The sequence below is a fragment of the Phocoena sinus genome, chromosome 1, assembly GCF_008692025.1.
Source record: "Phocoena sinus isolate mPhoSin1 chromosome 1, mPhoSin1.pri, whole genome shotgun sequence".
Lineage (NCBI taxonomy): Eukaryota > Metazoa > Chordata > Mammalia > Artiodactyla > Phocoenidae > Phocoena > Phocoena sinus.
The window spans coordinates 158,989,718-159,014,459 of NC_045763.1; the positions used below are offsets into that span (position 1 = coordinate 158,989,718).

Consider the following 24,742-nt stretch of genomic DNA (forward strand, 5'->3'; position numbering starts at 1 on the left):
ATAGATTAAATGGAAATCACAAAAAAATTACAAAGTATTTTCAACTGAATGGAAATAAACATACAAAATGTCAGTGTTTGGAAATGCAATTAAAATAGTGTTAGAGAGACATGTATAACTTTAAATGCTTATATTAAAAAAAGTCTAAAATAAATAATCTAATAAGCTTCTAAAGAGGCTAAAAAAAAAAAAAGAGAGAGCAAATTAAACCCAAAGAAAGTAGAAAGAATGGACTAATAAAGAGCTGAAACCAATGAAATAGAAAATAAACATAATCAAATGCTTATTCTTTGGGGAAAAAACTCAAAATCAATAAAATGGAGAAAGCTCTAGTTAGACTGATCAAGAGAAAATGAGAGAAGATACAAATTACCAATACCAGGAATAAAAGAAATGACATCACTGCAAACTCTACAGAAATTAAAAGGATAATATACAAACATTAAAAACCTTATGCCAATAATTTGACAAGTTGGATGAAATGAATACAGTCCTTGCAAAAACATAAATTACCAAAACTGACACAAAAAGAAACAGAAAAACCTGAATCTCTCCATATCTGTTAAAGAAGTGGAATTTATAACTAAAAACATCCCCTCAAAGATTCTAGCCAACATTTAAAAGGAAATAATACCAACCCTACATGTACTCTTTCAGAAAAATTAAGGCACTAAAACTAAAAAACTACAGGACAGTATGCCTCCAGATGAAAAAGTAGTACATCTTGGCCAAGGGTGTAGGGCACCTAAGTTAGGTGCTGGGCATATTTATGAATAAAACAGCTAAAACTCTTTCCCACATGGGCACAGCCTTGTGTGAGACATTGTTACTGATGGGGGGACTAATGCCTGGAAGACAAATAACTTGCCAGAGGACACAAACACAACATTTGGATCCAGATCCCTAAAATTCTAAACCCTGTAATTGTATTATACTATACTCCATATCACCCATCATACTTTGTACTGACAATCTCAGGATTTTATGAGAAATTTTTAAAATCCTTGGAACGAATTAATATTTTTAAGCATTTATATACCAGACTAGGTTTTGTGCTCAGTACTGAAATAAGAGTTCTAATGCCATAATTACCATGGCACTTAGAGAACTGTCCTTTCAGTCCTATGGTAAGAGAGTCCCTGAAGCAAAAATGTGAAGTGGTTACTTCAGCAATTTTCTAGTTAGTTTGATTTGATTTTTTGATAACATTATTTACTTCTTTTCACCATTTCAGAATTGACTGTACTAAAAATACATGTTTCTTATAGACATTTTAATAACACATGTTTTAAAGAATACATATATTATTATACATATTACTACTAATATCTAAATTTTAGTCAGAGCTATCCTCTCTGGGCTCAGTTCTCCTCTAACTACTTCTCCTCTAAGAAATACTTTCCTTTAAGAATATCAATTTATGGAAAAGGAAAAACCATTATTGAATAAATATAATATATTTTAAAATTTAAAAATTAATTCACATTTGTTATAATTTAAACCACATTACTTTCCTATTATTCTGGTCCTTTGACCCCTTTGTATTAGTATTTTCTTTGGTTTTTGTACTCTAAAGGAATTAAGTAACTTGCTTAACCACTGTGCTATGTTCAAGAATGCAAACTGTCAAGTGACAGACCCAAAGCATTTATAATGAAAAAAGGTGGAGAATCCAGGCAGGAACACAGGTATCTCTCTTAACACCATGTTCTTTCAACAGATTGATATCATCAGCATATATTTACATCTACACATGGCCGAACTACTTACCTGATTATGTGCATTAATGTTATAAGTTACTCAAAGAGTACATACTAGGTATTATCCTATTTTGCAATCCTAAATTGTGGTATTCTGATATTGAATTTCACATAGCAGATGACAGAGGACCATTACAAAGTTCTGAAGATAAGTAGCGGCTTTCATCATTTATTCACAAGACAGAGGCAATGAATACCAAAAGGCCATACATAAAAATTAGAAAGTTAAAGATGACTCATGTTAACAAAATAAAATATATATAAGGTTAATGATTAGTGAGTGTAAGCAGATAAAAAACACTACAAAAGAGGGCTTCCCTGGTGGCGCAGTGGTTGAGAGTCCACACCTGCCGATGCAGGGGACACGGGTTCGTGCCCCGGTCCAGGAAGATCCCACATGCCGCAGAGCGGCTGGGCCCATGAGCCACGGCCACTGGGCCTGCGCGTCCGGAGCCTGTGCTCCGCAACAGGAGAGGCCAAAAAAACACTACAAAAGCAACGCACAAAAATATAATTTTCATTATATACCTAAGAGACTGTCAGTAAGAAAAATAATACAGTATTGCTTCCTATATTACAGCCCTATAGTGATGATATGTAAAAGTTTAAAAGTACTAAGGTAATAACCAAAAAATATTTTAAACTATATAGGTGACAGGCTGAGTATGATTCTCTTTTTTAATCAGAAGCTTAAAATGGCCAACAAACATGACAGATTTATAACCTCCTTCCTCATAAAAGCAAAATGAAACCTTTTTGTCCTCATTCAAATTACATGTTATTATTTGGGACTGCAAAGCTTCCTACTTTCTTTTTTTGTCTAGTTATGCATCTACGCTATTACTCTGGAAATATAAATTGCGGTTTTGCTAAAAAATAAAAAACTATGAGCTCTTCAAAGAAAAGGTTCAGTTTAAACACAAGTATAATTGATAGCTAATATTTTCATACTTTAAATAGGTGAAATACAAATGACTCACAGCCTACTTTGTTTATGGAAAATACAGAAGTATGTATTCTTTACATGTTATCTAGTCACACTAACAACTAGCAAAGTCTGCAGTATGGGAATACCAATCTACTCATGGACAACATATACGATAATATGAACTAATATAAAAGTGTTTTGCAGTGGTAATCACAAATTGTTCTTTTCAGATTTTATAGATTAAGAAGCCTATGGCAAACTACGAAATGAAAAGTGAGTTTTCACATAAAAGCTGTATGTCAATCCAGTACAGTTTACTCCAAATAAGTTATTTTATTGATTTCCTATGCATAGTATTCAAATCTGTGATTGTTATTTGGAGGTACTTAAGAAAATTTTGATGGGGTTGCCTCTTAAATGGAGGTCAATGCTAAAACTACAGCAGCTACTGCCTCAGGAGACATACATATTTAAAGACAATTTAAGAGTTCTAATCAATCCCAGAAGTTCTTACATGGTTTATAGTTCTTTCTCTTTCCTGGCTATTGCCTCTTAATCATGTCACTGGTAATTAAAACTGCTATCACTTCAGAGATAGGATAATAACAGGGAAACAAACTTCCAATATACTGGTGGTGGTTGAAATTAATTTTAGAATCCAGTTTGTTGTAACCAATGGAGGAGAAGGCTAGTCTGAATAAAATCTGCATCATTTAAAAAGCAGTATTATTACATTTTAGGTACAATGAATCACTCTAAAGACTTGCCTGATGGGAGACCTACTTTTACATGAGTATTAATATGTGCAAATAAAAGCTCTTTGTATTTTAATGTGGCTTATTTTTTAATAGAAGTAGCGATGTCTCATGAAATACTGCTTAAATTATTCATCTGATTAGCTAATTCTTCAGAAATAGGTGAATTTTAACCTAGCCCTTATTAAAAACAAAAGAAAAAAATGAGTAAGATTCCATGTATCTGAACCCAATTATTACAATTCATCCTACTTAGTGTTCAGTAAAATTAAAGACAAATTGGCTACTAAATGCTTTCATGTGATGTTTCTGATAAAAAGACAGTTATAAATAAATGTATTACGTCCCCCTTACCAATATGAGCTCGGTCAGATATGATAAGCCTTTTTTCCCAGCCTTCCAGACCTAGAGGGAAGGGAAAAAAAGATACATTTAATTGTACATTTTGTATAACTTTTAGACTTAATTTCCTTAGAAATACACTGTTTAAAAGTCTTTTTCACCTAAGTAGTCATTTTAGCATCTTTTCTTCTGCATAGGAAATATGTTTAATAAGAATTTTCTCACCTGTCATTCATTATACAAAGTCATTCACAAATTCCTTCTAAATGTTTTGCTCTAAAAAGCTCCAAACTCAAGCCAGCCATAGCCACATAAAATACTTTCAGGAATCCAAAACAGAAATGATAGAAAATATCATTTTGTTGGGGCAGGGGGTGGGGGGGGGGTGGGATGTGAGGGAGTGGGGGTGAAGTTCAAAGCAAGGGGAGAATTTTGAGAAAAGGGAGTTAATTTGGGGTATGGCACCCTTTCCCAAAAGACAATTATAAAAAGTGTGATTAGGGCTTCCCTGGTGGTGCAGTGGTTGAGAGTCTGCCTGCCGATGCAGGGGACACGGGTTCGCGCCCCGGTCTGGGAAGATCGCACATGCCGTGGAGCGGCTATGCCCGTGAGCCATGGCCACTGAGCCTGCGCATCCGGAGCCTGTGCTCCACAACGGGAAAGGCCACAACAGTGAGAGGCCCGCATACCGCAAAAAAAAAAAAGTGTGATTAAACAAAATAATAAAATGTTCTAATTCCTCCAAAGTACTATCAATTACTGCACTTATCACACTGAATTATAAGAAGATACATGTGTCTCCCCATTTAAGTGTGAATGCCTGAGAGTAGGGGCCATGAATTTTCATAGTATGGGGTCTGTCATCCAATAAATGTTCAAGAAAAATGATTGTTGAATGAATAAATAAATGAATCTAAATATTCTTCTTTAAAGAGAGCAACTTAGTAGGCTATATGCATTCTAAGGATAAGCCACTGAGCCCTATTTTCAAAATTAGTATTTGAATATTAAAAGTTAGTTGTTAATTTTGATAATATCCAAAGATTTGTTTTACAAATATTCCTTATAGATTAAAGAAGTTATTAAGCCTCCTGCTCTATAGCTGTTTTTGACATGTAACACGTATTCTAAGGTTTGCTTAGGGAATATTATAACAAAATATTACAAAGAAACTCAATAAAGTAGATTCAGCTGGGTTAGATAGGCCAGAAGGAAAAAGAGTAGGGCAAAATTGTAAAGGGGATGAAGGACAGCAGAGAGCAGCAAGGGAACCTCAAGGTGACCAATTAAAAAGGCAGACACAACACACAGGTAAAAGTGCAGGGAAGACAACAGAGATAATAGCAAGACAGGATTCTGTGAAGTCAGATTTAGTTGTTAGGAACACTTGAGGATGGATTGCTACTTTTAAACGTGAAAAGTAAACTTTAACGATGTAATAGAATTTAATTCTTTAAATATGAGCTAAGGGAGAACTACACTAATGCTTTTCCTCAATTGTGTATCATTTGCATTGCCACATTCCCCTCAAACCCTAGCAAGGTAGCCTAACTGAATGTAAACAGACTTCCAAAAATCCAGAAGAGATTAGAAAAGGCAGGAAATCAAGTCTTTTTTTTAAAGATGGAAGTGGATACATTGCATAGAAGAAGCATTTCCCTCCTTTGGAGGCAGGGACCTAAAAAACCTCTTTTGTCCCTAGGTTGTAGTAACCAAGGGAGTTCCAGATCCTCTAGGAAATGAGACTAAAAGTGCACAAGATGGGCTACAGTGGCTCTCTGACTGCCTTAAGCTAATTTTTGGCTTGTGTCGAAGTGGATGCAAACGAGCACAAATGACAAAATGAACTCGTGAATTTCCTAGAGTTTTGCCACCAGCATATAGTAATTCTAGCTACCTAGAGTTTGCAGATGACCAATGTGTAAAAAATCAGGACTTACACAATGACCTTGTTATGTTTGTCTTTTGTTTAGAACACTGATGATAATGAATAAAATTTAATAACTGACATTAAAAATTTTGTCCTACAATAATCTGCAATGTTAAAGTAGAAGACAAAAATGTTAAGTTTTTCTGGAATGAGAACCCAATAATACTTCATTAAAAAAAAAAACAACAACAAAATTGGCTGCCAGACAAAGCAGACTCATTCTTTCATACCTTTTCCTTTTTGAACATTTTTTTCTGCTTCCTCAAACAACCCAGGTAGATGAATTACCACACCATTTCCTAAAAAACAAAAACCACAAATAAGCAAATCCCAAACTTAAACATCTATATCTATAATATAGACATACATCTTCAATAACCCTTTATCTAGAATAGTAGAAGAGTGAGGCGCTTTGATTAGGAGGACATTCTAATTTATCAGGGAGTTACCACAGAAATGGTTCCAAGTTTTAAACGGTAGTATAATGTAAATACATAATAGAACATAATACACAGAATACAAAACACTAAAACTACACTCAATATAACTTGAAATTTCTTTGAAACAAAGTGAAACTATTATTTTGAAAGAAACTAGTTATATAGTTTTAGGCAAACTGAACCAGATCAGTCTTTCAAACTGGGGACTCAAACCTATTAGTGGCCATAAAATCAATTTATTGGGTTGTGATGAGCATTTTTAAAAATAAAAGACTAGAAAAGAAAATATCAGATTGCATCTTATAAGCGTTCAGAACCAATCAATGAAACACAGACCTCTTGTATTTCTTACTATGCTTCACAGTGTTTGGAAAACTGATTTGATGATCTAACACTTTGTTATACAATTAAGATTGCCAATGATCAGAAATAAATGCAAAGTAATCATTCCAAAAAAGTTATTAGTGCTAAATGATATAAAAGAGTTGTAAAACAGCCAAAGTTAGGTATATTCCAGAAGGTACCACTGTCAAGATTAATAAGCAATAAATGAATCATTTGATTAGAGATTAAATAAGTTTAGATTATGAAAAATAAACACTATTATCAATTGGCGAAAAAAAGTCCCTAAATTCAGTTTATATACTTACCAATGAATGCCGTAACATTAGGATTAATTATTCCACTAGGTAAAAGATGAAAATCATACTCCACAGAATCTACAACAACTGTATGGCCAGCATTATTTCCTCCCTGAAATACAAGATTGGGAAAAATGAACCTGACAATAAATATGACAAGTAATATATGTCCTTCCAAAGTGAATTAACGATCTCCTGCTAAAATGTCAATAAGGCAACCCAAGTATTTGCCGTGAATACTTATACTTTACAGGCTTTACAATAGTTTGTCTATCCTCTCTCCTTTCCCTACTTGAATGGCTATTCCTAACAGGATCTGGAAATTGGAGAGTTCAGGTTTCTGGAAGATAGGAAGACGTATCCCTTTATATTTTATTTTATTATTATTATTTTTTGGCTGGGTTGGGTCTTCTCTTCATTGCTGCATGCGGGCTTTCTCTAGTTAAGGCGAGCGGGGGCTACTCTTGTTGGGATGTGTAAGTTTCTCATTGCGGTGGCTTCTCTTGTCGCGGAGCATGGGCTCTAGGCGCGCGGCTTCAGTAGTTGTGGCACGTGGGCTCAGTAATTGTGGCTCATGGGCCCTGGAGTGCAGGCTCAGTAGTTGTGGTGCACAGGCTTAGTTGCTCTGTGGAATGTGGGATCTTCCCAGATCAGGGCTCGAACCTGTGTCCCCTGAATTGGCAGGCAGATTCTTAACCACTGCGCCAACAGGGAAGTCCCATATCCCTTTTTAAAAGAGAGAAAAAAGCGAACAAAGTACAGGGAACAATTAGTTTGTTATTCTGTTTCCGGCACTATGTGGAACATGTAGCAATCTAATTAATTTTCCATGATATTTATCTTTAAAAAATCCTTAAAATAGAAAAATCTATCCAATTACCCTAACTTGATATAAATATTCATATAATTCTCATTGTCCTAAGAGTGTGTCAAGCAACTTTGTCACCTAAAATTATTATTCTTACATGGACTTATCAACGAGGATATCTCCCAAGTAAATCCCTCAAATATTGGTTATCCTGGAGAATAATTTTTAAATTTTAAAATCAGTCTCATGAGTTTGGTTAGTGACCGATTCCTTGAATCTGCTCATCTCTGGCTAAAGTAATACACTGGGTCAAGGAACCTCTAAAGCTGAGAATCACAGCATAAACCCATGGTGAAACTTCCACTCTATGAAACAAAATGTGAAGTTGAATTATAAAAATTAGGTACAAAGGAGACTGAATATTAAGTGACCAGATAATATTTCTAAGCTTAAAAAGCATGGGGAAAAGACACAAATCAATTTGATTATGTTTAAACTTCTACACAATCCTAACAAAAGTTTTAAAATAAACAACTAGGAATATATTTGAACAAATAAAAGGTTTAACAACATCTTTGTGGGACATTTAAAAAAAAATCAAAACGATATCTCCTGAGGATGACTAGTTTAACTTGATCACAAGGCTATTTGACAAATGTATTTTACTTACTTTTACCATCATCATCATGAATTCACAAAAATGCCAGAAAAATAGGTCCTGCAAAAAAATCTTCAAAAAAGCAAATACTTATTTACACTGTGTTTTGCACTGTACAGAGCAAAGAATTCCTTGCTTAAAGACTAGTGTATGTCGTGTAAATTAAAAAAAAAAAAAAAAAAAAGACTTGGTGGTGGTGGCCTATAGTCCACAAGATAACAGGTAGATGACAAGACACAGGAAGGACAGAAGTGGTAGTGTTAAGCAATACCTCCTTCACTTGATACCATCAAGGCAACAGGTGAATATTTTTTCCTATTTATTTTTTGTAGGCAACATCTGCATATGATACAAAAGGCACAGAAGGATGCACAATAAAAAGTGAAGTCCTTCCCATACTCCACCCTCCCCTTCTCTGCTACAAGGCTGCTGTTACCACCAGCTTTTTGTGTCCTTCCCTAAGTAATTTTGCATATACAAACACATTTATACATTGTTTTATTCCACCTATACAAATGGTAGGAAAGATACACACCTGGGCAGCTTGCTTTTTTACTTAACAAATCTTGGCGCTCCTTCCATAACCTTGTAAACAGAACATCTCATCCTTTGAACAGCTGCACTACATTCCTTTTCATATGGACACATAATTTATTAAACTGGTCCCAAAGAAAGACATTCAGATTGTTTCCAACCTTTTGTCATTATTAACAATGTTGCAATACACTTCCTGGTACACACTTTACTATTATTTCACACTTGGCAGGTTTATCACCAATCCTGACAGAATCTTAAAACATAGACTATATTGATCTTAACTTAGTCTTTTTTAAATAACTCACAGGACAATTCTTACTTGGTTTTTACGGTTTTCCTTTTACTCTACCCCTCATACCAATATTTGCCTTTTTATCACAACTTTTTATGATTTAGGAAACGTCCCCCAACTTTTCAGGAAAAATCTTTTCAGAGTATGAAGCTCATTAAAATTTCCTCAAATCCTAGGAAAGTGTTAATTTGTTATTATAACTATTTACTCTAAATTGTTATAAAACACTAAATTTAATGAATTTGTATTAAATTGTTAATAGTATTGGTGACTTTGAGACAAACAACCAATAAAGCATTATTATTTAAGCAGAACCAGTTTTCTTTTTAATCCATCATTTGCTTAATATAAAAAACAATCTACTCTGTAATTTTGATGTAGACCTTTAAAGTAAGTCTCCTTTACACAAAGTTATTTTTACAGATATACTAGTCATTTGGTGAAATAATTATTAACTCGGTTGTTCTTGTGTGTAACAAAGTCTACTACTCTCAGATAATATCTTACCAAGACAGGAAGTAATGATGGAAAGATAGTGGCTGATATGTTTGTTTGTTTGAGGCAGCTGGTTGTGATTGGCGATAAATGACTTGAGGGTGATAAATTGCTTTAATTCTTTGAGTCCTTCCAAGTTTACATACAGGTGGTGGTTCAGGCTGGAAAAGTTCAGCTGCAGAAGGCTTGAAATCACACTTTAGTGAACAGCTTGCTCACTCAAACACTAACCAAGATTTTTCAATAACCAATGCCTTATTAAGGATTACTATATGGTTTAAATCCCATTTAAATTGTTTGACTGAGTAGGAAAATATGGTTAAATAAACCCAAGAATAACCCTAAAATTTTCCTATTAAGGAGTTAGGGGAGAAAATGTAAGTGCTTATTAGTATATTCAGTCACTAGTACCCTAAGAGGGAGTTGGGGTATAATAGCTTCTAATCTTGAAACACTCACTGTGCAGAAAACAGTCCTGAGGTAAACTGAGAAGGAGCTACTCACAAGGAATTTCTTGACAAATTAAATCTACATATATAAACTAAGTTTGAGTATAGGGTCATTTCACCAAAAGCCCCTGACGAAGCTTCAGATTTGAAGTGCCTACTTGGACGCTAACCTAAAATACTTATAAATTGTGTGGAATACACAAAATTCTTCTTGGGAGCTCAGGAAATTGTCCTGAAACAGAGGTCCATGGAAAGGTCACATGTTATTAGCAGATAGCAAAACAAAGAAGTTTCAATAGGACCACCACTGCCAGCCTCACCCAACCACCAATACCCTCTACGAAGTTACAAGGGCAGATACAGTCCTCCCTCCATATCCACAGGAGATTGGTTCCAGGACTCCCACAGATACCAAAATCCACAAATGTTTAAATCCCTTGTATAGAGTAGTGTGGTATTTGCATACAAGCTACGTGCATCCTCAAGTATACTTTAAATCATCTCTAGATTACTTATAATACCTAATATGACGTAAATGCTATGTAAATAGTCGCCAGCATGGCAAATTCAAGTTTTGCGTTTTGGAACTTTCTGGAATTTTTTTTCAAATATTTTCGATTGGTGGTTGGTTGAATCCTTGGATGCAGACCCCAGGGATATGGAGGGCCAACTGTACTCTGAACTGCAGGCTCCCATATTTGTGATGGAATGCTTCTCACATGGGCAACTCTATGTAGTATGTACTAAGATAAGTAGCAAGGACATACCTGTTTAATTATGCTTAACAATTCTCCTAAGTAGCACTGGGAAGGCCAGATAAATGATGGGAGCTAAATATATCCTTATTTCTACTGATACTTTCAACTGACTCCCCAAAGCAAATTTGGTAAACTATCCTCCCAGATACAATATTAATCACATACTAATAGTTATATGTAACTACCTCTTGCTGCTTTGCTAAATTCCCATAACACTTATGATCCCAGTCATTCATGCAGCATTTAACAAATATCTCTAATTATCATAGCTGTATATTTTATACTACCTAACTAAAAAAACAAATATGTTCAATTAATTGTTATACAAACAAGGGGCTGTGGAATAGTAATTAATATTGTTTTCCAGATCAATTATTATCAATAGAGAAAATATTTCTCAATGAATCTCAGATGTCTTAATTTTTGAACATTTTTAATTTTAAAATATCCCATCTAAAACCCCAAGAAACAAACCAACCAGTGGAGCCCAAAAGTGGCTGCACAGTGTGTGGCAAGTCTCTTTGAGGAAAAACCTAAGTTTATAATGCCTTATATGATATTTTTTCTTATATTAAATAACAAGAACAAATGTAAAATTCAGTGGGGATAGGTGTGAGATGATCTTTAAGTACAAGGGCTCACTACTTCTTTGCTTCCCCTGCAGTGACCAATAAAGTTCTATGACATTGTTAGTACTTCTTTGATATGGACTGATTAATTTTAGGAAACAAAACTCTACAAGTCTGAGACAATAAAGCCATTCTATAGCCTCCCAAAAAAGAATAAATGCAAATTAATAGTATTAAAGTAAAGAATATATCAAAAAAAAGAAATCCAGTCATCCAATCAGCACTCACCACAATCACAAAAACATCCCCTAATCTGGTGTTTATTTTACCTATTTTCTTTGACCATTATTCTTACATTAATATTGAATGTAAATATTAAATAAGCTTCCTAATGACCAGGAAAAAATTGTATCTCATTGAAATAAATTAGAACATTATGATGGGGGCGGGGGGAGCAGAACTAAAATTCTGTATTCTCAAAGATGAAGAGCAAAGTTTCTTGTATATACTCTTAGTTTTTAAAAACCAATACAGCTAACTCTCATTATTTTAATTATAGTTAAAATAATAATAACCTATTTAACACCAAACATTCTTCCCTCTAGAAAAGCACTAGAGGTCTACAGTGATATTAGAAAACAGTTTACAAATGAGAATCACCCTGAATTAATGTTTCCTCATTTCTTAATTTTCCCATATGAAATTAACTGTAGGTCAGCTATACCTTTTGTATGTTCAGACCCTCTGCCTCCCTACCCCCTCACCCCTTACTTTGTAAATCATAGTAATCATCCCCTCTGGCCACAGTAATTGATCCAGACAGAGAAACCCAATCCAAGCTTGAGCCAATCAAGCTCCTCTCTCTTGGGAATTTGATTTTCAGAGTTAGAGATGGCTATCACCTAAGGGAGCATCCTAAAGGGAAAGGCTGCCAGTTCTGGCTGCTGAGATCCCAGAAGCTGTCTGCCTTTGTCTCAGGCCACTCTAAGGTTTAGCCATCTTGGTCTTCCTTTAAACATACTGGCATTTTGCTTAAGACAATCTCTTTCCATTGCTTGCAGACAAAGATTCCAAATGATTCACAAAACAAACTCATTGCAACATGGTATGTATACAGCTGGCTCTCTAAGTTCACATCTTGTGCTAGTAATAACTGAATATAAAATGATTAACTTATGTACACCTGAAACTAACTGTAAATCAACTATACTTCAATTAAAAAATGATTAACTTCTAAATTTTAGTATTTATACTGTCAAGAACAAACCTCTAAAACATGGTGGTACTGCAGGATACAGGGATGATATAATATTATTTAATATTTAGTTATTTTGTAACTGTTCTCTTAAATATCACATAAGGCATTTCAGACTTACGTTTTTCCTCAGAGACTTGCCACACAATACGAAGCCACTTTTGGGCTCCACTGGTTGTTTGTTTCTTGGGGTTTTAGACAGTATATTTCAAAATAATAGTATTTAATTCTTTTATATTGTTTTCATGTGTACTTTTTCCCCCCCAATTTAATTTTAAACTTAAGAAAGTCAGAAGACAAGTGTTTTAAAGTTTCTTTCCACCACTCCTCAGAACCAGAGGCTGTCAAGCCCAACTCTAGAATAAAAGTTTGGATCAGGAAATGTTGATATGTGTAAGTTTCTAATTAAGAAGGTCCAGGAGAGATTTTTTTAAAGAAAGAAAAAGAAAAGAAAAGAAAAGAAGAAATTTAAACTGGAACAAAATGACATTAGTCTGCAAAAGTAACTCCTGAGTCTTAACTTCTTAGTTTGCTCCTAGGTCTTCCTCTTCCCCAAATCACTCCCGCAACTAAGTGAGTTTCTGCTGGGAGAGGAGATGAAGGCAGTGTTACAACCTGAAACAATGATGTCTCTTTTTAGCAATAGTGTTGTGGGCTAACAATTTCATGCGCATAGCCAAGAGGCATTTCTCAGGCCACTTAGGCCTCTAAAATAGTATGTGTCTTCTCTTTGTCTTCTTTTTGCTCTGAATACATGAACACTGTACAGTAATCACAGAGCTCAAAATGAACATCAATCAAGAAGTCAGAGTAAACACTATGGATTACAGCAGAGCACAGCAATGTCTCAGACCCCATGACTTTGAACTATTCCAGCAATCAAGAAAGTGTTCCCACTTCCTACCTAGTCTTCAAGCTTCTTAGAAACCTAACAATCTTTTGAGTTGGTGCTTATTACCTGTGCTGTTTTTCTTGGTAAACACTGAAAGGCCTGTGTCCCTTTCCTGATGAAACACTTCACTATTTGCCAAAACTAAAACATATCAATCTACAGCAATAAAGCAATTATAAACAAGGATGACTGTTCTTTTATAAAAACATTCATATAATTGCAATTAGCTTATGATTTCAAAGTAGAGCAGGTTTAAGTTACTAGCAGTAAGTTGATCAAATTAAACTATTCAACAGTAACCAGACACACTAGATAGGAAAACATATACAGGGTATCTGAATTTCTTTTTAGCAAAGACATCCAAGTATACTGCTCAGTTATCTCTTAAAGGCTTACGGTATCTGCTTTACCTTACAGTATTATGGTTACCTTCCAGTTTCATACACAGAAAAATGTCCCACAAATGACAAAAATCTCAAGTACCCTGTATTTTGTACCTTAAATTACCATTATAAAACAACTTCTCACAATGAAAATGGAACGAGGCATTGCCTTGGAGGATCTCAGGTTCCTAATTAAGAAGCTCTAGACTCTAGGTACCAAACTCTAATATACACACTTACTAAACAACGGTCAGAGATGACCAGGGTCATAGTCAGGAAGATCAGACATGCAAGCAAAAAATGCATAAACCAATAATGTTGTGCAGCTCTCTAAATGCTTGATAAAAATTCACTTAATCATTACATTTATGGAGGTATTTTCTTAAAACACATTGAAATTGAACTGCAGATTTCAAGTCAAAAAAGTTTTCTCTCATGAATAAAATTCTTCCTTTAAAAGGGTGTTTAAAAGCTTGACACAAAAATCCCATTTTTAAAAATTTCATGGGACCTCTTATTCTTTAAAGAGGAATTTTATTATATTGAATTAAATATAATTAAAAGTTGGTCCAATGTAAAGAACCATTCCGTCTTGGAGCCAGAGTAGCCATGGGAACTGTCCTCTATTTACTGTTATTTTCTTTTCTTTTCTTTCTTTCTTTCTTTCTCTTTCTTTCTTTTTGTTCTTTCTTTCTTTCTTGACTGAAGTATAGTTGATTTACAGTGTTGTGTTAGTTTCAGGTGTACAGCAAAGTGATTCAGTTATACATACATATATTTTTTTTAAATAAATATTTACTTATTTATTTTTGGCTGTGTTGGGTCTTCATTGCTGCACATGGGCTCTGTCTAGTTGCGGCAAGCGGGGGCTACTCTTCGGGGCGGTACACGGTCTTCTCATTGAGGTGGCTTCTCTTGTTGCAGAGCACATTCTCTAGGCGAACGGGCTTCAGTAGTTGTGGCTCGTGGGCTCCAGAGAGCAGGCTCAGTAGTTGTGGCACACAGACTTAGTTGCTCCGTGGCATGTAGGATCTTCCCAGACCAGGGATCGAACCCATGTCCCCTGCATTGGCAGGTGGATTATTAACCACTGTGACACCGGGGAAGTCCCATACATATATATTTTTTTCAGATTCTTTTCCCCTTATAGGTTATTACAAAATATTGAGTATAGTTCCCTGTGCTATACATACTTACTGTTCTTTTCAATTGCTTTCCCCAGACAATACTGAATACCTCAATATCCCTTTGATGTTAGATAAAAGTATTCTAATATCACCAGTCTTCACTTATTGGTATGCAGCTCAACCACATTAATCTTTGGTGTCAAAATCTGACCTAGTCCCCAAAAGATACTATAAGTAGATTTGTATTCAGTTACAGTAAGTAAGCTATTAACTATATTATCAATTTACCAGTTCACTCTAGATTTGTTCTAGGCAAAAGTTTTTCCTAGAGATACTTAAAACTAACGAACTAACCCACCCGTTCTCACCAAAATTAAAGAAACATAATAATATCGATCTGATACTGAGATGACCTCATATAATTTAAAAAATATATGCCTCAAAAATAGAGATAATGGTATAGTATATACACTAATACAATAAGTTTAAATAGTGAACAACTTGAGACATCCTCATTGACCAAACTTGGAGATCTACTGCCCTCAACAAGGAAAAACTATTTACTAGAATCACAGGGCATTCAACTGAAATTTGCTGAGGAAATACACAAAAAAATGATACAATTATCAGTTATCTATTTTCTCATAGATACAAGAAATAAGTCTAAAATAAACTAGTAAAGCCTTTGAACATAACGGTACGTGAAAAATACTACTTAACAAATGTTAATCCAAGGAAAGTTGGGGATTCCACGTTAAACTCATGCCAATAGTCAATTAAATTGTCTAGGGGTATGTTAAGATAATACAGGAAAGGGCTAAACTACTGAATTCACAGAAATTTCTAAGGGTGATCCAGGTCACCCAATAAATATTTGTTGAGTATTTACTTCCTCTCTGCCTCACACAGTACTAGATGCTATGGAAGAAAGCAAAAAAGGAACAAGTCCTCTTTTTGAGAAAACGTACATTCTAGTAGGGAAAACACAGTAATCCGAGAAAGCAGGAGTTAACCAAGTACACCACACACTGGTATACACTTATGTAGGCACTTGGGAAATACTACACATAAAAAACAATCCTGATAGGAGACACAGAAATAGCAATTGTTATAACACTGGAAGAATGGCTTACCTTAAATGCTAATTCTCCACCATCTTCAAAATTATGGGAAGTGGTTTAGAAGATAATTTTAGCTGTATAAGGTCAAGGCATTAAAAAACACTGAAATTATTCTCTTTTAAATTATCTTTCAACCTTTCTGATTATTTCAAGGAGAACGCCTCAGTTGTGGCTGGTATGTCTTTTACATTTCTCTATCACTTGCTAATAGCTGGTTTCAGAGCCTTCAGCAAATACCAGCATCTAGCTATAAATTAACATTTTTTTTCCATTGTGTTTACTTTTATGGCCAACTTTATATAGCAAGTGACAGGATATACTTTCCCTTTGTAATTAATTTTAGTTAATATTTCCTCTTTATATTAACTTTAAAGCCCTGGGGAAAAAACACAAAGAAATACTCTTCTACCTATTCCTGATTACAGGCAACTTCATGCCTGTAGTTGCAGCTGAGACTACCAAGCTTTACTTTCTCCAGAACAATAAATAAGCCCATGCTTAAGGTCTGGTATAAAGTACAATAGTTAAAATCTCTGTAGTTTCTACTCAACAAAATAAAGAAAATAAAGAATAATAGTTTATTTTGAGAGTATCTGGGGAGAAAAAAAAACAGTAATTTTCTCCTAATAAAACTATTTTTGTGTTGCCAGGAAGGAGCCTTCCTATTCCCATACTTTAACCCTTCGAAAAACCTGTACTAGTCCCCTTCTCTATCCCCACCCTGGGAAATACTTGTTTAAGAAACAGTTGTCCACTAGACTATAAGCTCCCTGTGGGCACAAGCCCTGCCTTTTTCAGCTTTTAACTCTGGGGCTAAGTGGTCCCCTGTAGATATTCATTATGTGATTGTTGGATGAATGAACTGTGCCAGGAATTGGTCCTATACTTAATTCTTCTTCTCTTTTTCTTAAAAGACCTATCGATTTAAAATTAAGTCATCCTTTCATGCAAGTCCTACACACTTATTTAAGGATCTAGTGTATCTAACAAGTTATAAGTAACTTCCTATAAATCTTGAATCTAAAATACAGGTCTTGGGGCTTCCCTGGTGGCGCAGTGGTTGAGAGTTCGCCTTTCGATGCAGGGGACACGGGTTCGTGCCCCGGTCCGGGAGGATCCCACATGCCACGGAGCGGCTGGGCCCGCGAGCCATGGCCGCTGAGCCTGCACGTCCAGAGCCTGTGCTCTGCAACGGGAGAGGCCACGACAGTGAGAGGCCCGCGTACCGCAAAAAAAAAAAAAAATAAAAAAATAAAAATAAAATAAAATACAGGTCTTAAGTGCTATTATGATGAAAATGCCACTAGCTTTTCATATATTCTTTCCAAACAGGCATTTTATATATTAAAATATATAGTTAAATGCAGTGTCAGCTTTTCTTTTTAAAAAAACTGTATTTTTACTGGAAACAATTCCCTATTTTATGATTCCATTAGAGATACATTATGTGTATAATACCACTTCTGGAGAAAGACTGTATAAAACCTGAGATTATGGCATGAATATGACAAAAATATACTGCTTAAACTCTAACAAAGTGCATATTATTTTCAATAATACACAAAATTTGAATCATCAAACATGGCAATTCAAGCTCAAAATGTCTTTCCTAAAGTTGACTTTTCCCAGCTCTCTATACATACTTATTAAGAATTTCAACATTCCATAACCATCAAGTTTATAAGTCAGGAGAACTTCACTACGCAGATGTCAGCTTACTAGGACTGACCAGATGATATAAAGTTACCAAGGTGAATCACAAGGGATATTCTTAAGTCTATTCATTACTTATCTGCCTGCACTAACAAGACATAAGAATCCTTCTAATGATGAGCTCTTAAAAGGCACTAGAAGAATACAACACTTTTTAAATTATGTAAGTAAGGTAGTAAGTCAAAACTTTCCCGGTGAGTAAAGTCTGCCTAACAAGTCTGCTCATATGTTTCTTCTCTAACTTCAGCTAACATTTTGTTTGTTTGTTTGTTTTGCGGTGCGAGTCTGCTCATATGTTTCTTCTCTAACTTCAGCTAACATTTTGTTTGTTTGTTTTGCGGTGCGCGGGCCTCTCACTGTTGCGGTCTCTCCCGTTGCGGAGCACAGGCTCCGGACACGCAGGCTCAGCGGCCATGGCTCACGGGCCCAGCCGCTCCGCGGCATGTGGGATCTTCCCAGACTGGGGCACGAACCCGTGTCCCCTGCATCGGCAGACGGACTCTCAACCACTGTGCCACCAGGGAAGCCCTCAGCTAACATTTTAAAGCCAAACTTGGCTCCTTCTCAGTCACTTCTCTCTAGACTTTCCAAGGGCATCAGATCAGATTGGTCCATGACCTCCTTCAAGACTACTTTTTACAGTAACACAGTAGCACCTTCTCCAATCAACAAACTAATTCTACTACGTTTCAAAGGGATGTTAAAACTGAGGATCTGGGCTTCCCTGGTGGCGCAGTGGTTGGGAGTCCGCCTGCCGATGCAGGGGACGCGGGTTCGTGCCCCGGTCTGGGAGGATCCCACGTGCCGCGGAGCGGCTGGGCCCGTGAGCCATGGCCGCTGGGCCTGCGCGTCCGGAGCCTGTCCTCCGCGACGGGAGAGGCCACAGCAGTGAGAGGCCCGCGTAACGCATTAAAAAAAAAAAAAAAAAAAAAAAAAAAAAAAAAACTGAGGATCTTTCAGAATAAAGGCAAAATGGTCACATTCCCAAAACCTTCCTACAAGCCATAATGTAGCTGAACCCGAGCACTACTATTTCTGTGTAAGGAAGATGTCAGAAATGACAGTGAAGTAAATAAACAGGTCTCAGCCTCTCTCCGCTCCTACCCAGAAAGAGTTAGGTATATTTTCATACTTCTTTCCCCACAGCACAGCCAGATCTGATTTTAAGACAAAAGTAAGGTGAAGGCCAGCCTTCTGGAGCAGCTCCTAAGGCAGTGTGAGGCAACCCCTTTAGGGGTGTTATTAAGTAAGGTATGCGTGTTGCCAGAGGGGTGGAGGAATAGAAGGCTGGAAGGGAGGTGCTGGGGGTGGTGCTAGTAGTAATACTAAGAGGCAACTGGTGCAACTGTCTTAACCAAGGAATGGGCAGGATGGATTTTTGCACGCAAAAAACAAGATTTTTATTTAACTTTTGATGTGCCTACGATTACCTTTTCTGCATGCTCAAATGGTACTCAATTTTAGGTAGAAAACTTCCAATCAAGCGGGCCTATGAACTTGTTAGAATGTACACAGCATCATTATATTCTGCCAGGTAAGTTCACGAAGAAGAAGCATTCTTGCAACCTAAACAGACAGTGGTTAACTTCAGCTATTACACTACCATTCGTTTTGAAAGTAGTTATTGCTCAACTATTTCGAATTTTAAAATTGGTAACAGTTATCTAAGAGCCTTTACAAAGGCCTAGCCTCTAGGCTGCTTCAAAGCAAACGACAAATAGGAAGAAAGCTTACAGTGAAAACCACGTGTCTCCCGGTAGGAAGTACCTTACCATTCCATTTCCCGAAAGTTCACTCTAGATGTGAGCGTAACACTGTAAATATTTCTAAATACTAGATTTGACACTCGTGTATTTCACTTGCCTCAATCGTAAAAGAGCTGGGTGGGATTCCCACATCTGGGACCAACATGTAAAATTAATCTCCCCTTAGTATACCGGGTACCGAGTAAAAAAAACCGGGGACACTAAACAGTCATCAAACAGCCCTAAGCCCCGGAGGTGGGTTCTCATGTCAACAAAGTGGCCCGGAGGTGGCAAAGCTCTGCAAGCTCAGGGCCTGCAGGTGGGGGAGTGGTGAGTCTGGATTTCAGGGCGTTTCGGCCCACTTGGTCTCCCTGAGCGGATGGGTGATGATGGGGAAGGTTTTGCGGCCCCGTAGGGTCTCCGCCCGGAGTCGCCAGCAGGCCTCGGGAGGTAGCTCCTCAAATTCGAACAGTAACCCACCTCCACCCCGGCCTCAGTCCTGGGTTTGAGCACTTGTCCCCAGACCGAGAACTGCAACTCCCCAGGCATCGCGCATCTCAAAGGCTCCCCGTCAAGCCGCATCTTCCTCCTGAGCCACCCCGAGCCCTCAGCCCAAGGCCCCAGGGCAGGGGTCTCCGACCTCCCGCCATTTCTCCACGTCGCCGCAGCTCATAATAAGAGGAAAGAACCTCAAGGTGACACCTTATTTTGGACGGTGGATGCGAGTTCTGGGCCCGAGCTCAGGGGCCGGCTTCCCATCAGAGCCCGGCCGCCTCACCTGGCAGCGGCACACGATGTCTGCGTCCTGCGCCAGCAGATCCACCACCTTCCCCTTGCCTTCGTCGCCCCACTGCGCGCCGAGCACCACCGTCACCCGGTTCCCTCCGGGCCGCGCCCTGGGGCGGCCGCAGTCGCCGTTGGGCAAGGAGGATGCCGCCGGGTTGGTCTCTGCGAACGCCATGGCTCCAGAGACGCGAGGAGAGCCCGAAGGGGACGCGGGCGGGCGGGAGTGCGCGAACTGAACTGCTCCGCGGCCGCCAGCCACATGCGGAGGAAGAAGGAGCCGGAGCCAGAGCCAGCCCGCCCCCGCCCCGCCTGCCGGGTCGCCACCCTCCCGCCAGGCCCGCCCCGCGCTCCCGCCGCCCTCGGCGCGGGGGGAATCAGGACCTCCCGGAGGACGCCGGCCTCGGCAGCACCGCCCCTCAGGAAAAGACCACGCCCCTTCCACGGCCGGGCGCGCCCCTCTAGGGCGAACCGGGCGAGCGGAAAGGGGCGGGGGCGGGGCTTCGAGCGCGCTTCAGCCTCAACGCCCCGCCCACCCGCCCTTCCTCCCGCTTTTCAAACTGGAGAGGCGGGGAGGTGTGTGCCTGTGCGTCAGACTACAACTCCCGGCAGCGCTCTGGCGGAAGCGACGTATACCAGTGATTTGGTGTCTGCCATCTGCACGTTTCAGTCTCTGAAAATGTTCATATTTAAATAATTTGTAATTTGTTTTTATTAAGGGATGAGATAGTGTGTACAAAATACAAAGGGTGCAATTTCAAAATACAAATGGGATGAAATTGAAACGTACTATAGATTTATAATTTGGAAAGTAAAGCTCTGGAAGTAAGAACAGAGATGGGAACAGGCAAACTCGAAAGTAAAGCAGTAATGTAGAGGACATTAGGCCTGAAAATGTAGAGAACACGTAGAGTCCTATACCTTCTCATTTTACATATTAGTAACAGAAGTTCAGAGAGAAGGAATGAATTGCCCATGTCATACAATATATGCCGAATACTATAATGCACTTTTAATTCCCACAACCATATGAGGTAGGTAATACTATCTTATCCTTATTTTACAGGGTTTGAAAGTTAGTAAACTTCCTCCAGTGAGGGATGAATTGGTACCTAGATGGTCTGAGTCCAGAGCCCAGGTCCTTTCTGTAGTGTTTAGTGTTTCAGTTGTCGCTAGATTCCCAAGTATACTGTGAAAATAAATTAAGCTCATTTTAAGTGGAGTCAGGAAGCCCCAATGGGGTAGCTGTCGTGCAGGTACCACTCCTAGCAGATTGCATAACCAGAGGAACAAGGAAGATAAGAGTATTACTCTTCTTCTGGGATAAGGGAAGACATTTTTCACATAGGAATTTTATCTCCTGCTTTTAAAAAAAAAGAAGGCAGATTCCTCCCTGCCCCAGCAACAATGCTCTAACCTTTGAAATCTTTTTGCCACTTTAGTTAAATGAATAAATATTATTTTATAATGATCTGTGATCCAATTTAGTCATGTCCAAAATTTTTGATATTTTTGAAAAACTTCCCAAAAATCAAACTATAAATGAAGTCTTTTTGACCTTAAACTAACTTTGGGATTTTTTTGGAGGGCCGCTGGAGCATCTTGAAGGATCTGTTCTCTCTCTTTATTAAAAAGGAGATATTAAACTAATTAGGCTTATTTGGGAAATTACATGGGAAGCATTGTCAAATAAATAATACTAAGCCTTCTTTATATTGCATCTGTATATGTTATAAATGTTTCAGAAATTATAACATTCCTAGAAATCTTGATATGTTCTGGTGTATTATCATTCATAATTCTAGTTATCTTAAAATGTGTGTCATAGAACTTACCAAATTCCCATGTCAATTCCATAATAATGGACTCTTACTGAATCTTTAATAACAGACATTTAAGTCTTTTGTCATTCACAGAGAGTTACTGTTTTACTCTGATGCTTTGCAAGAATATTCCTATAAAAATGCTTCGTCTTCAAGGAGATTCCTGGAAAAGACCCTAACAAATACTCTAGAACAGGGGTCCCCAACCCCCCAGGCTGCACAGTGGGAGGTGAGCGGCAGGGGAGCCTGCGAAACTTCATCTGCCGCTCCCCATTGCTCACCTTACTGCCTGAAGCATCCTCCCCACCCAACCCCAGTCCATGAGAAAAAAACTGTCTTCCACAAAACCAGTCCCTGGTGCCAAAAAGGTTGGGGACCACTGCTCTAGAATGCAGGTTTCTGATAACTTTAAGTTCATAACACTGAACTGGGTAAAAGTTTCTAAAACTTTAATGGAAAATTGATTGATTCATAAAGCTGCTAACCCAAGATCAAGATCAACAAGATTTAAAGGAAGCTGAATGAATAAATGAGGATGATTATAATTTTTATGATTTTTTTATGCTAGTTCCCTAATGTTTTACTTTTCTGAATGAAGTCTTTTTGAGGATGATTATAATTTTTATGACTTCTTATGTTAGTCCCCTAATGTTTACTTTTCCAGATTTAAGGAAACGTTTTCTCTTAAGCATCTGTGACTTACAGCAATTGTAAACAAAGATGAAATATTTATCTTTTCCTACCTGGTCCTTCCAGAATTCGGAAGCTCTTAAATATTTTTTTCCTGACAGTACAGTTAGTTATTTACTTGAATTCAGTGAGAACCTGTTCTTCTTATAATAGGATACAATTGGAAATACTGACTACATTGCCAAGGCTTTGACTGGAATGTAATATTTGAGAGCTACATAGACTCAGTTATGACCAATTTTAAGGAACTTCTTGGAAAAATAAGCCTGATACCTTGCTTGTAAGTTTCCAGCAAAGTAATCTTAAAAAGAGCTTATATGGTCAATCACTATTCTTACTGCATTTATGGAAATAATCAAGCCAAATTTAATACAAACAAATTAGTTTTACTATGATTATTTTTCATAAAAAGGGGATAGTTATGGAGAGAGAAATTATGTTTGCACCTTTGTAGATATTACATTCTTGTCCTGTTAATTTTCTTTAAGGTTTTGTTATATATCTATAAGCTGGACAGGATCCTAAAGTCTTGTTTCCCTAATATCTGACTACAAATCTCCAAACTAATGTTTCCAGTTTTCTCCAACCCTTCTGATTTGGAATCAATAAGAACAAAGGTTGCCTTTGAATTTCCTTGGAAAGGACTACACCAAGGTCCCCCTCACTACCCAGATACAACAAAACATCAAAGAGACTCAAACCTTGGGTAAACATCTCACAGTTAAAGAAGACTCCACCTGGCATCCCATCCTATAACAAGCACTGGAGACTGCTGAATCAAACTGATCAGGAATTGAAGGAAACAGCTGAAGGACACATCTTTCTTCCCAAAATGACTGGACCAGGCCTGTGTACCTTTTTTCTCTATTACTTCTTGCCTTATCCTCTCCCTCTTCTTGGAAAGACAGTGCTCTTATCTGCATTTTCAATCTGTTACAAAAGGGGGACACTTACCTAATTGTTGTATTTGCCACCAGAAACTTCAATCCATTCATGACAATGGTGACCCTTTAGTCCATCCTGTAACAATTTTTTTCGCTTGTCCCAAGTGCTACTGCTAATTTCACTCGGCAACCCCTTGGCATCAGCTACAGAGTAAGATGTTTGAAGCCTTCCATTGGCCCACTCCATTAAGCCTCCTTAAAAGAGAACTTCCAGGAGGCCTACCTGACTCTGAGTTTGCCTCCAAAGGGAGAGCCTTTCTCCTCTGGGTCGGAATAAGTTCCAGTGAACGCATGATTAAAAATCTTTCCGAACATTAGGAGAGCTAGTCAATTCCACAGCCAAAGCAATAGCAACCTAACAAGGATCACTTGACTCATTAGCTAAAGTATCAATAGTTTTGGAAAATCGCATAGCCCTTGATTACCTACTTGCTGAACAAGAAGGCATTTTTTTCAATAGCAAATACCACCAGTTACACATAGTTAAATGCCTCTGGAGAGACAAAAACTCAATTATACAAGATCAGGGAACTAGCCCACTGGTTACAACAAATTTCACCTGATCACCCCCACCCTCTTTTTTTAACCTATTTATCATTACCTTCAGATTTAGGCTCCTGGTTCAGAACCATCATGCAAACTGAACTTGTCATATTACTTTTAACTGTGCTTTGCATAATCATTTTAAGCTTTGTGCCCGTGAAATCTTCGTAAAAATGACATATACCCAATGTAACTGAACAGGACCCTATGGGGCCTTTTGGGGACAGACCCCCTCACCCCCCCCCACACACACTCTCCCTGGCATGTCCTCCACCTGCCTCTCATCTGTAGGAAAACTTTAGCCTCTTAGGTCTTCCCTGAGTTCCAAAGAATAAATTTAATCAAAGAAGTGAGAAAATGC

General features: G+C 37.7%; 1 protein-coding gene across 1 annotated transcript in view; it reads right to left on the reverse strand.

Annotated features, from left to right (window-relative positions):
• The window catches only part of ADSS2 (adenylosuccinate synthase 2), a 40,546-nt gene extending 19,874 nt beyond the window's left edge, over positions 1–20,672 (reverse strand). The window contains exons 1-4 of the mRNA XM_032636869.1: positions 20,377–20,672; positions 6,806–6,908; positions 5,946–6,014; positions 3,798–3,848 (exon numbers count right to left, since the gene is read on the reverse strand). Of these exons, the coding sequence (XP_032492760.1) occupies positions 3,798–3,848; positions 5,946–6,014; positions 6,806–6,908; positions 20,377–20,559 (406 nt within the window). The 5' untranslated portion in view covers positions 20,560–20,672. The remainder of the gene's footprint in view (positions 1–3,797; positions 3,849–5,945; positions 6,015–6,805; positions 6,909–20,376) is intronic.
• Between the last annotated feature and the right edge of the window lie 4,070 nt (positions 20,673–24,742).